Below are 13,186 nucleotides of genomic sequence, written 5' to 3'. Positions count from 1 at the left end.
AGTTTGGCATGGCGGGCAAGAGACAAACAGTTGCCCTGATGTAGCTTAGCCTTTGAGGAAAGCACCTTCTTGGAATGAAACAGGGACTTCAGGCTTGTAGTCTCTCATTTAGATAACAGTGAAGTCTCCAAATGCAGTATGTGAAACAGACTATCAGTTCTCATAGGACTTGAACACTGACAAGATTTCCTGTCTTTTCCCTTCCCAATATAGCCAACAAAATTAAACTTTCCAAGCTATCAGTGGTATTTCTTTTAAGGTGTATAAGCAGTTCAGTGGTACACTACAAACTAGAAGGCCCCCTCTATAGAAGGGAGCAGTGGCGTTCAAATGGTTATGCATGTTCAATTCATACTAACCTCACACTATAAACATCTGTACAGGAGCTGGGTTTCAGTGCTCCAGTCCAAGGATTAATGCAGGCTGAACAGCACCCAGAGGGGTCAGTAAGATGGAGGAACTGCAAAGCGGCAGAAGCCTATCAATCTACCTAGCCAGGATCCTGTGTAAAAGCCAAGCCAATATCCAGTTGCACTAGGCAGGGAAAACTGCAGCACGAACACATTTCCTAAATTATTTGGAAATGTCGAGAACACTGAAGGGGATCAGACAGATTTTAAGGGCACAGGGCACCTCTTTCAGGGCCGGTGTACACTACCAATACTCAAAGTCTAGCCCTGTAAAAGCACACACAGGTCCCACCACACTACATAAAATGACCCTAGTAAAAAAAAAATGGATCAGGAACAAACTTCAATCAGCTCCCTAACTTAGTTATATCTGTAGTGTAAACTGGCTCTGACAGAATGGGTTTTAAAAATTGTTGTCCCTCTACCACAACATTGTTGAAAGACTTAGTACCTTGTTCTAGTACCACATTAACAACATCTTTCTGAACAGGTTCTGCACATATAAATCTCAAAAAGCATCATATATTTTAAACACTGAGCACTAATATCTAAAGCAGTTTAAAAATGTTACAAATCTAAAAATAAGACTGAAGATATGGCTCTAAAATGTTACTGCATGGAATTAGCAGAAATCTACATATCAAATGCCATTAAGACGTTTACATAAACAAATTTAAATACAGATAAATAGTTAACTTCCTACATACATTACCAATGAAATTAAACTGGCATTTAACAGGCACAGTGCCCCTTCATTCACTTAAAGTGAAGATTTTGACTCATCATTTGTTGCTCTAGATGAAGTTTGGGGATTTCCACATCCAGAGGAAGAATGGGGTACAGTAAATCCATCACCAGCTACTTCAATGGCAGTTCTGCCGTTATGAAAAACTGATGGTATGTAAGTATTCGCTGATACTGAAGAGCTGCTTTGTTTACATATCCTCTCTAGGAGTCACAACAAAACTTGGAAGTAAAGTCAGTGGTCCTTAATATCACTCATTAGGGTACTCCCCAGACTGGGCTGTCTCAAAAATCCCACCTCCTAGATACCAAGCGGTTATGTTTCTATCTACTAAGGGAGCTAGTGCTCTGAATAGATTTTATGAGCTGGATGGGAACGACTAAATAACCGAAACAAAGACCTCAGGAAACAGAGAAACTTTCTCTTATAGTGTAACTTTTAAAAAAACCTTAAGTTTAAGTCTCTGGCAATACACTTAACACAGAACAAAGCTGCTTAGGTTAAGTGTTTTGGAAAGAAACATTCTGCATCTAAGCCAGTAACAATGGCCTTTAAGTTGACTTCCTTTTTTATTTCCCAGGCTTTGGTGCCTGTTCTAGCCTTCAAGTGAAGCTGCTATTCCAATTCTGGTAAGTATAATGCAGTCATCCCATAAAGTTTGGAAATGCTTGCTGCTGCTTAGCATGTAAGATTTTAGCTAAGGAACCACTATTTACATTTTGTACTCCCTGGGTGTGTGTACAAACTTTGGCCATTTTGCAATTATAAAAGTGCAAGCAGTAGTTTTAGACTTGTGGTGTTTATGTATAATGTATATGTCAATTAAAAATAAATGTGGCAAGTTATTTATTGGCAGGGCCCTTTTTTAAATAAAAAACAAAGATGAAAAGGAGAATGGATAACTTTCAAGTCTTCTGGATACATAATGCAGTTTAACATCCTTTTCTGAAATAACAAACTACATTTAAAATAACCACGTGTTTCATATAAAAACTGAGCAGTCAGGGAAAAAAGGGATGACACTCCTGCAACAAATCTTACGTTGAAAAGATTTAAGATGTTAAAAAGTAAGGGAGGGAGTGCACTATGTCCTGAGATCAGAGTTCTGGTGTTTCCCTTACAACATAAGCACATACAATGATGCATGGTCTGCTAATTTACTGTAGATGGATGTGGACACATCAACTGTTGAAGGAAACTACCACTTTCTGAATTTGGGTCTTGCTAGGTAATTAGAAAGGAGGAAATTATGGACTTATGTAGTGGATAATCAAGTATATATAAATGTGTTACAAGTCTGAATCTTGGGTTTTTTTTCCTCCCCTAACACCATTGTGGTGCACTTTTAAATGTACCCTTTCATGGCTCTTTTTCCAAACAGTGCAGAACATGAACTGAGGTGTCATCTTTAACTTTGATTTTCTGATCTTCCTCAATTTCAGTTTTAAGGTTAGTTCGTATTTAAAAGTACACAGGGCTCCTACACTGTGACATTGTTTACAAAGAATGCAGCAAGTGACTTCAGTGGAGTTTGAAGCTAGAGTTAAGAAGCCTCGTCCTGCATTTAATTCTTACATTGCACATGGAAACATCCTGATGATGTTTACTGACGCAAATGAAGTGCTACGGAAACTAAGAAATAGCATCTGTAATTTCAAAACTAACTAAAGATCAAAACTAACTTGGATCCCTGATACAAGGAGTCACAACTTCTTCACAATAAAGTGACAATTCAAATGAACTGATGTTTTGCATCAGTTGTTCTAGACCAGAGGAAGGAAGAATATTCTGCAGTGTAATTAATATATGCGGAAAGAGTCTCTCCCTCATTTTACCAGCCCCTTTTGTCAGCTATGCAGATAAATGTATAGTTAACGTCTACCCAGTAGCATTCACTGAGATGTTCAGACCACAAAAGCAGCTTTGGCCAGTAAGCTTTTAGGGAATTAAGTTTGCATATATATCCTAATGTACTCCAGAGTAGAACATAACATTAAGTACAGGTTTAGGTAGAGTCTATACAAGGCCACTGGGACCCTAGTTTTGATCTGGAAACTTAATTTATTCCCCATCCAAAGCAGTTAAATAAAGTCTTTACTTAAGCAAGGATCTAAGATCAGTTTGTGACTGATCTCTTGAAACAGCAACACAGGCCTTTTCCTGATACTAAGTACTGAAACAAAGAGCAGAGCAGTAAATCACTGGTAGCCCAAGATATGCTGGTAATAGTGTCCAAGTAACTTCAAGTTTGTAGGATTACCAACTTTACTCAAATGCTACAGGGGGAAATGGCTCATAAATGTCTATGGTAGCTAAAATCTGTTTAGTTAAGTAGAATGACAGATTCCCTTTTGATACCACACCAGGATCCAACATAGTCAAAAGCACACTTTTGCTTGCATCAGACTTCCATGCATGCAATTGTGTTCATGAACCAGCAGTTATTAGGGGGGAAAAGTCTGCTTTTAGAACAACCTGATTCAGCATGGAGAGTTGAAATCTTTTTTGGCTAATATGTTTGGCAGGATTTCAAGCCAGAGGTTTTAATTAATCTTTCACTATGTGCAAGGTTACAGTGAAGGATATTCACATGGACATTTCTGCACATCTTTACAAGGCACAAGCTACAGCCTTCAATAACAAAGAAACTATGCAAGGTTAGCCCAATTGTAGTGCTTTCCCTGCTATGGCAAGAGACCTTAGTTCAGTTCCTGGGCTCTTCTTCTTTAGGCTGGCAGGGAGACTTGAGCAGTGCTAAGCACTTTCTCCAAAGTGACCCCTCTGCCTTGTGAAAGAGCAGAATGGAAGAGTCCCAAAGGGAATGTTGGCTGGAAGGATGTCAGTCACTTTGTAGGGCCTGAAAAAGTGTGTGGTGGGGGCATGTGATGTGAAGAAACAGATGCAAAGGGAAGAGAGGAGAAGTGATATAGACATAAAAGATCAAAGCAGAAGAGGCATAACTAACTACCAAAAGCTCCCTGTGTATAAGTTTACTAGTTGTTCCCCTAAATCCTTATTCAACATTTTCTAAAGAGAAATCTGTTAAAATCAAAATATATCAGCTGCAAAGTAAATGCTTCTGTGACAGCTGAGCAAACCTAAAATTCACAAATTAAACTACAGTTTTAAACATTATTCAGACATGATTTGATTTCAAGATAGCACAGGAAACTGTTTAATAGTTTCCACAGTAATTTATGTGAAGAAAAATAAAATGTGTAAACAAACAAATCTAAACAGAATACTGTGTGCAAACTATTATTTGAGATAAACACAAAGTGAGGTGTTTTGTTCTTAAATAGCCATTTACATATTCCAAAAAGTTGTTCATGACAAAGTTAAAGGGACATGGTCAGCTTAAAAGCATTTTTTTAAAAAAGTGTTCCTAACGGTCTTACTAATAGCATTTTAGATTATTAAAAGAGCATTTTAAAAATCTAATTTGCTTTCCACCATTGCTGCTATTTGTTTACTTTGTGTTTCCTTCACTTGGATAATGAAAACGGACTAATCAGTTTCACTTTAAGATTCTCATGCACTAACAAGAGGCTGAAATAAATACTGCAGGGGAATGCTTAAACTCAGACAAACAGCTTCAGCTTGAAATAAAAAAAGTCCCTAAAAATAATTCTAACATTTGGTTTTTGTCACAACCTACATTTTGGGCCTATACTATCAGAGAATTCCCATTATGCATAAGGAGCTGTCCATCAATTTAATGTCTGAAGAGTAAAAATCATAAATAAGGGAAGCATGTCCAGGGCAGTTTTATTTAGGCTGAAAACCGGCATTAAAGAATTCCTGCCCTATCATGTTGGTGTTTTTTCAGTTCTTTGCATTGTAAACTTGCTTAGATAGAGGTGCAGGGAGAGACAGGAAGGGCTAGAAACAAAAATCTTAAGATCTTTGTGGCACTCATAAAAATGATGAGCTCTATGGTCTTCACAGTTCAACTGTATGGAAGCAGAGCAGCTTGTGACTGATTTTACTCACTTTTTAAAAGATCTTGTTTTAGGCTGGTATCACTGCTTAAAATGCAGAATGTCTCCATCATACTCTTATTGTGAAAACTCCTCAATACATAACACAAACAGACATTTAACATAACTCCATACATGCTATAAAAAAGGAAAAAACAAACAAATAAGACCATAGCTAAACTGCTTTAAATACTGCATGCTACAGCACTTCATGTATCATCAAGATACGACACTGAAGGTGACAAAAGGCTGAAGGGATTACAAAATATTCTCAGCAGGTTGGAGGCTGCCTTCTTACTCTGGCAAAACTTTTTTTCCTCCCCATTCACTATTTCTAATGTTCATGATTCTAGTGTTGAGTTGGCCATGTATTTATTTATCCATTCTAAATCAGTGTTTCCTTAACTTAGTTAAATCCATCAGTGTGGTAGCTGGGGTGAGAGTCGGTTGTGAGCTGGGTCGTCTCTGAGGCTGATGCTGGTTGTATCACAATAGGTGTGTCTGTGGCCTCTGAAAAGAAGTGAAAGCAATGTTTTATTGCACTGGGGAAAATAGTTTCCATTAATTTTTGGCAAGCAGCAGGCAATCACACTTCTCAGCAACAGTATCAACAGTACACTTCCACACCCTCTCTTCTGAAGCACTATCTTAATTCATTATTTTCAGTTGGAGTTCAAATCAAATGAGAACACCTGCATGCTAGGTACTTTATTTGAAGTAATGGTGTTTTAATTTACCTATCAAGAGCCATGCATGCATAGAGCAGCCATTACTGATTTCCCTCTTAAAAGCATTAATTCCAGACTAAGTGAACTAAATCATAATACCCAACTCAGGCTATTTCCTTTTAACTCAAAATCATTTTCTTGCCTCAAAGAAATAAGTTTACATAGCACCATGCACTGATCAGCTAAAGACTGAAAGATAATATTTTCACTCATTAACAGCTGCTAGGGTCTCTGGCCCATCCCTGGAAGATAAGCAACCAGGTACTTTCTGTTCCCCTCTCTGGGCCTAGAGCTGATATCTGTGGGAACTGGGTAGAAGAGTCTAAGCCTAGTGAGGAGAGGAGGCTGCAAAGCAGCAGAAAAGGTGGAGTGAGGTAGATCATCCGCCCCATAGCTCCATGGTAGTTGGAGTCTAGAGGAGCTAGGAGCCTCAGCAATTCAACAGAGGATGTTAAAGCTGCTCCTTCATTTGCTCACTCTGTCCATAATTCAAGAAGAAAGCGGTACACAGCCCAGCAGCTGAGGCATCAGTAAAAAAACATGAACAGAACGCAAGGTTTGCACGGATATAAACAATTTTAAAATGAAAGCTCAGATTTTGTGTTGACTGATCATATTGGACATGCTTATATGGGGAAGAATCCTTCTTCCCACATGCCTGAGGCGGTTTGCACAGCTGCTGTGACATTTAACTTAATGTGCTTTCCGTGTAAAGGGCCACTACACATAAGCACAAGAATCTGTCTGGTTTATTACTTCAGCTACCCCATCTCCAATGACCTATTCCTCACCTGCTGTTAATGAAACTTACCCCTTTCGTCCGACTGTAACTGTGCCTCCAAGTCCTCTGGAGAGACATAGTATTCCTGCTCGCTGCCTTCAGGAGGTTTAGGTTTACACTTTCCACAGCAACAGTTACAGCAGCAACACAGACAGCAACAGCAGTAGCAGCCTGTGATGAGCCCACAGAACACAAACAGGGCCTGCAGAAAGGAGAGGAACAGAAAGAATGTACACAACACATAAGCTGCATCTTCTAACAAAGTGGATAGCTCCTGTTACCTAACCTAGAGCTCTAACTACAGAAGAGGTCAGTTTAAATGGGTTAATTATATAAACAGAGATCCAGCTGCTTTGGACATAAGGCTCGTCACTGGAACAGAATCAAACAAATACGAATATGCAGTATTTTATTTCCTAATTAAGAAAATAGTCATTAACATTCTAGTCCAGTGTGAACACTGGGCTGCTGAGAAGGACTGGATACACAGGAAGAGGAACCTGAGGAGAAGCACTCTAGAGGCAAAGCAAATTAAAGGAATCTTCTCCTCTCCACCCCCTCCCCAAAGAGGGCCTAGGGTCAGGATACAAAGGGACAAAGCAACACTACTTAAAGATAAGACTCGTACATTATTCACAGCAGAATACTGCATCCTGAAAAAAAAATTCCTGAAATTGGAGTATAATGAACTACTGTTTCAGCTGCATCCTAAAGTGTAGATAAGGCTAAGAACCACTCATGAAATACTAATAGGAGTTCGTCTTGTCTTGCCCCTCTCCAGGTGCCTGTGGTGTTCATAGTGGCACCCACTGATGGTAAAATGCAACTCTTTTTGCATTGCGAACTGAGAGGGTTCTTTTATTTCAGCCAATTATCCAGTCACCGATCCATCAGTGATACAACTATTTTCTCACCCCAAAGGAGTCAGGAGATGAAGGTGCTGGCAACTACGCAGGAAAACATACCCAATGCCTGAATCATCAAGACTGGAAAACAATCTTAATCAACCACGTAGAATGGTAAGTAATGTCACTGTACTAAAGCACAGTGAGCTAGAAGAGTTCAGATTCCTACTAAGAATCAAGTGGCTCCTAAGAAATATAATTAATCATGATATATTTGCATATGACAAACATTATCATCCGCCCTCCAAAAAAAGAGAATGATTTATAAATTATATATAACTCACATCTCATATTTTCTTTTAAATGCTCTAAATTCCTGAGTAGTAAAGATCTCACAATTGCATTTCAGGGTTTGCATGCATCTGAGTGCAGCAATATAAACATGAATCAAGTAAAATACAATGATTCTTGGAAACTGGCAATGTTTATTGCCAGAAACTCTCCACATAAGATTTATTACATCTCCTCTTCAATGTGCATATAAGACTATTAAGAGTTCAGGAGGACACGAGCTACAGTGTTACTGACTACAACAATATTCAGCTCTGTTTCCATCACTTCAGAACTGGCTGGGTGCAGCAGAATAAATAAATAATCCATTGTCTATGAAATTGAAAAGTGGATTAGAGCAAACTGGCTGAAGAAATGGTGGGTGTTGAGGGAGAAGATGGGAATACTTAGTGAGCTTGCCTGTTTAAGGGAGTGTGTTTCTGATTTGTGGCTCAAGTTTGCAATCTTGGAATTTATTAGGTCCAGGGATATTTTTGTAAAGTCTAGTAGCAGCTGTTGCTTAAAAAAACAAAAACAAAAAAATAAACAAAAAAACACCACCCACAACCAAACATCGCTTCTATCTGCATCTCACTATGATGCAGAACTGGCTACTGTTATTTGTGCCTGTGTCACTTAAGACAGATTACTGTGATAGGCCTACCTGCAGTAGCACACTGAGACGCTGTGGAAGATCAAGATAGTGCAGAATGCTGTCGCCTAGCAGTTGAGCAGCACTCAGGAAGTGCACACCACCAATATGCAGACAGATACTGATGAACAATACATTTCTGGGCAGTTATCTAAGTGCCTGTTTTAGTCTATTAAACCTTAAAATGTTTCGGAACCTGGTTGCTTAAAGGACCCCCTCTCTTTCCTTGACCACGTTGTCACAGTTAAGATCAATGCAGATGCCTAAACTAGAGACCTCAACACAAATGGAAGGGCATTCTCCATGGTCTACGAGAGCTCAGATATGTTAATCTTCCTGGGCACACTGCTTATTTTATTTTCTCTTAATCACTTAGGGAGGTTGAGGGTTTACAGGCAAAGGAAACTGGAGGGTGACTGAGGTGTGATTCTATTAAATGACTAGCTATGGTGTGCAGTTCTTTGTGGGAGAGTCTATTAATTGGGAATTTGTAACTGGAAAATTGATGGATAAAAAGTATTGCATAAAAACAGATTTTCTAATGGTGTTTTAAATGTTGGGATCTGTCTAAAGTTCTGGATAGGTGCCAGATATATCAAATAAATGAAATAAAATACCACGAATATCCAATTACCAATATTGGTACAGTACCCATTGAATGGCTAAGCATCTGTTCAGAATAAATGCAAAAAAAAATCTTTATTTCATTTACCTTTGCCCACCAGCTGGATAGGACGAAGTATGTGTTCACATTCTCCTCTCCAAACTGCTCTGCTACGTACAGGCCCAAGGAGCCATACTTATCATATATGTTTCGTTTTGTGGCATCAGTCAATATTGCATGTGCATTGTTGATCTCTTTAAATTTATCTGCAGCCTCTGGATTATCTGGGTTCTTATCAGGATGATATTTCAATGCAAGTTTCCTGTGGAGTGGGGGAAAAAATTCTCAGGTGCTTTTTTGCAATTCATCCTACTACAAGAGGTAGATTGACCTGTCCATCTTTCCTCCCATCAAATCTGACAGGCTCTCCAGTCTCAGGAAAGAGTATTTACAGAATTATGATTTACTTCACTTCTACCTTTCCATTGCCCCACTGAGTCTCCTTTAGATGGTAACAAAACTGTAATCTTTCTACATGGTCTATACCACTAGCCTAGTGGAGCTCACAGGATGAATTTCAGATTGAGACTTCAGTACAAAGACAGAGGAAGCTTTCTTTTCTGCTCATCTGATCTAGCAATTTGTACTGTTAAGTTCTCAGTAGCAATGCTCCAAATGAAAGGGGGCATACATAACAGAATAGAATGCGCAACAAATCTAAGACAGGGTTCTGAAGGCCACATCTGAGAATGCTGCCACATCTAACCTGCAACGTCTAGCAAACTAAAAATAGAACTGACAATTATTTGGGATCAGTGCTCAAATCACTGTGCAGAAACAGCCTATTGTTCAATTCAAGATGTCCTTGTGGTGGAATTAACTTTCACAGTTAACAGATATCAGAAAATTATAGACTCCATTAAGTTTTCAGCAACATGGCTTCAACGGATCTGGAAGTGTATATAGCCTGTTGAAGTCACTGAATTCAGGAACAAAAGGTTCTTTTGATCTTTGGGTTCTGTTTAAATTTGAAAGTTCAGACACTCAGAAGAGAATAAAAAGAATCTCTGAAGAAAAACCGGTAAAATAACCTATTAATAGACATGAAAAGAGAAACCAATCGTCCATACTTTATTTGGGCCATTGTAATTCTGTGGTACAAAATTAGGGTAATGCCACCAAACTACACTTCAAAAAGAAAAGGAGGACTTGTGGCACTTTAGAGACTAACAAATTTATTTGAGCATAAGCTTTCGTGAGAAAAAAGGGACAAAAATAAAAGGAAAACTATTTTCTCTCAAGAGCACTCACAAGCCAAGATTACTACTGACCCCTAGTGTAATGTTCAAACCACTGCCATTTGTTAACTATAACCATACTGAACTGTAGCACAATATTTATGAGTAGCAATTAAATACAAGAACAGTATTGTGATTTTTTTCTCCCCAAAAAAATAAGATTAAAAAAATTGGACAATGCAAAGCAGTTGCAGGTTTTTTTGTTTTTTAAGGTTAAAAGTCAAATCTGGATTTTAAAAAATTAGTATTTAAAGTTTAATGTGAAAAAATGTTAACTGATTTTCACTGATACTGATAATACATTGCTGACACAAGTATTGTGTAAATATAAGTATTATATTTAGTAATATAATAATATGAGGAGTATTGATAAATATAAGCACAGACTACATAACACACTGAACGTGACATTCGGACTATCTGAAACGGTTAGTAAACATGCTCTGTGAAGTGTCAGGGACCAGACATTTGAACCTTTACCTGTATGACTTTTTTATATCATCGGAAGTGGCATTCTTATCCAGTCCTAGGACATGGTACAATGATTCTCCGGAGGTAGACAGCGAACGTTGCCTCTGGTCTGCCATGTTGAACTAACCTGAGTGGAAGAAACCCCCCATGCATTAGGGCAAAGCTATTGAAAATCCCATCTAAAACAAAGATACTTATAACCAAACAAAGTCCAGACCTCTGACTTTGTTCAATGATCAACCGCCAACTCCACTAGAGTTTTTATATGAACTTTTATCTTTCCTTTAAAAAAATTATAAGTGGGCTTTGAAGAGATGCTAAAAGTTCCAAACAAAGCTATTTACCTTGCTTTCTTAGATCTTCCAGCTTTGCATTGTCAGGGGAAAACAACAAACTATCAGGATAAATCTAGGCAAATCATAACCACTACACATTTCTGGAACTGGGAAAAATTAGAAGCTGGGGCTCAACATAAACATTATGATAGAACATAGACTCAGACTCTACTTAAACACATTCATTTATAATCCAGGTAATGAAATGGAAAAGTCAGATGCTACAGAACCATGAAACGAGTTGAGGTAAACAGCTGATGTGCATAAATTAAACGTTCATAAAACTACCTCATTAACTTCCTCCAAATCTCTCCTTAAACACTCTCCTTTTCCACAATGCCTACAAAAAAACTTGACAACAATTAGGCTGCTTGTGTGCTGAGACCATCTTTTTGTTCTGGGTTTGTTCAGTTCCTAGCATAATGGAGTCATGGTCCACGACTAGGGTTCCTAGGTGTTGACAGTACAAATAATAAATTACTTGTCTTGGTTAAATGAACTTTAAAGACTCAGGAAAGGTGTCAGATAGACAGCTTGAACAGAGGAATTCCTCTGGTCACCCACAGCATGCACGGTGTAGTGTAAGCTTCACCACATCATTCCAACAACGTATGTCAATCCTCACCCTGATTACACACACAAACACACACACAATCTCTCTCTCTCTCTCACTAACTATAGTATATATATGGCTGAGAGCAATTCAATCTCTTCCCTGCTCACTAAATCCCTGGCCTTTCCACTGAGATCACCAACAAGGCTTGCAGTTGTGATAGTGGTTTAGCCAAAAAACCAACACCACTTTTGCTCAGGTTAGCAAACAGCCATTAGACAGTAATTTTCCACCACTACCAAATCTGGGCTGTATTCAATAGGTGATCTAGAAACAAAAGGTTCTGTACCTCATTACCAGCTCTCTCAGCCATCCAGTTCACCACATAGTATTTAACTGAGAAGTATTGTACTGAAGGTTTCTTCTGACTTTTAAAACTAAATTCTAAAGTCAGATGTTTAATTAATCATAATCAAAATACCGTAACAGATTTTGGGAAAAAACAAGTTGGAGTGCAAAGTTCAAGAGAGACCTTTTGTTTAAACAGTTACGTTATTCAAATCTGAACGCAGCATAACTACTTTATGACACCGACCATTTCAAATCTGCTTACTATTGGATTAGGAATTTCAAATGCTTAGATATACAATTACCATTAGAAAAAAGTGACTATCCAAAAGATCTGCTCCATTCATGTATTGACTTATGACTGCTTACTTCACTGGCAAATAGAACAACTCCAAAATTTTCCTTTCCTCTAATGGGGAAGTCCACAGACCTCTTACAGTGGTTTCCTATTGCAGAATCAGATCCATCAGGACAAGATGGGAGTGGCTATCCCCTTGCAGGCTCCATCAGTTCAAGATGCTTTTACAGCTGTTGCTCATGTATTAAATTCTCAAAGGATTAGCAGCTTACTGAAACACCAGAAACTTAATATTAAAATTTCTTACAGCAGAACAAGTATTAATTCTGGCCTAACGCATGGCAACTGAGAGCAAAAGGAAATTAGTCTCCTGGAAATGAAAAATGCTTGTCACGGGCAAGACAAGTCTGCAGAACTTCCCACTAGAACAAAAGAAACTTTCAGTAAGTTAAAATACATTTTCCTATTCTTCTGTACAAGGGAGGTCTACAGATCCCATAGAGGTGGTACATCCAATATCAGCAAATAGCCAAGGATCGTATAGTATAATTAAGAATATGCAATTGAGTAAGACTCCCTCCCGTCTGGTCATTGTGGTACCATGGCATGCAGAACCACTTGATCGAAAGCCACACGAGGCTTGCACATCCAGCTTGTAAAACTTTGTAAAGAGGGGTACCGACAACCAAGTGACTGTTTCCCCTCTTTGTAGGATGCATATGACCTTTCAGCCCCGGAAGTAGCCATTACTGAGAGAATAAGCATGGACATTTGCGGGAGCAGGAAGGCTTCTGGCCTTGTAAGCTTC

General features: G+C 38.5%; 1 protein-coding gene across 4 annotated transcripts in view; it reads right to left on the bottom strand.

Annotated features, from left to right (window-relative positions):
• Nucleotides 1-4,450: 4,450 nt before the first annotated feature.
• DNAJC5 (DnaJ heat shock protein family (Hsp40) member C5) overlaps nucleotides 4,451-13,186 on the bottom strand; it is a 56,433-nt gene continuing 47,697 nt past the window's right edge. For all 4 annotated transcript variants that reach the window (XM_084645522.1, XM_084645524.1, XM_084645523.1 and 1 more), the window contains 4 exons: nucleotides 10,854-10,971; nucleotides 9,184-9,397; nucleotides 6,675-6,846; nucleotides 4,451-5,645 (listed from right to left, as the gene is read on the bottom strand). In XM_084645522.1, coding sequence (XP_084501648.1) covers nucleotides 5,542-5,645; nucleotides 6,675-6,846; nucleotides 9,184-9,397; nucleotides 10,854-10,960 — 597 coding nt within the window. In that variant the 5' untranslated portion in view covers nucleotides 10,961-10,971 and the 3' untranslated portion in view covers nucleotides 4,451-5,541. The remainder of the gene's footprint in view (nucleotides 5,646-6,674; nucleotides 6,847-9,183; nucleotides 9,398-10,853; nucleotides 10,972-13,186) is intronic.

This window comes from Lepidochelys olivacea (assembly GCF_965140295.1).
Source record: "Lepidochelys olivacea isolate rLepOli2 genome assembly, chromosome: 13".
Lineage (NCBI taxonomy): Eukaryota > Metazoa > Chordata > Testudines > Cheloniidae > Lepidochelys > Lepidochelys olivacea.
The sequence above is the reverse complement of the archived record's forward strand: the minus strand, read 5'-3'. Positions and strand labels throughout refer to the sequence as shown.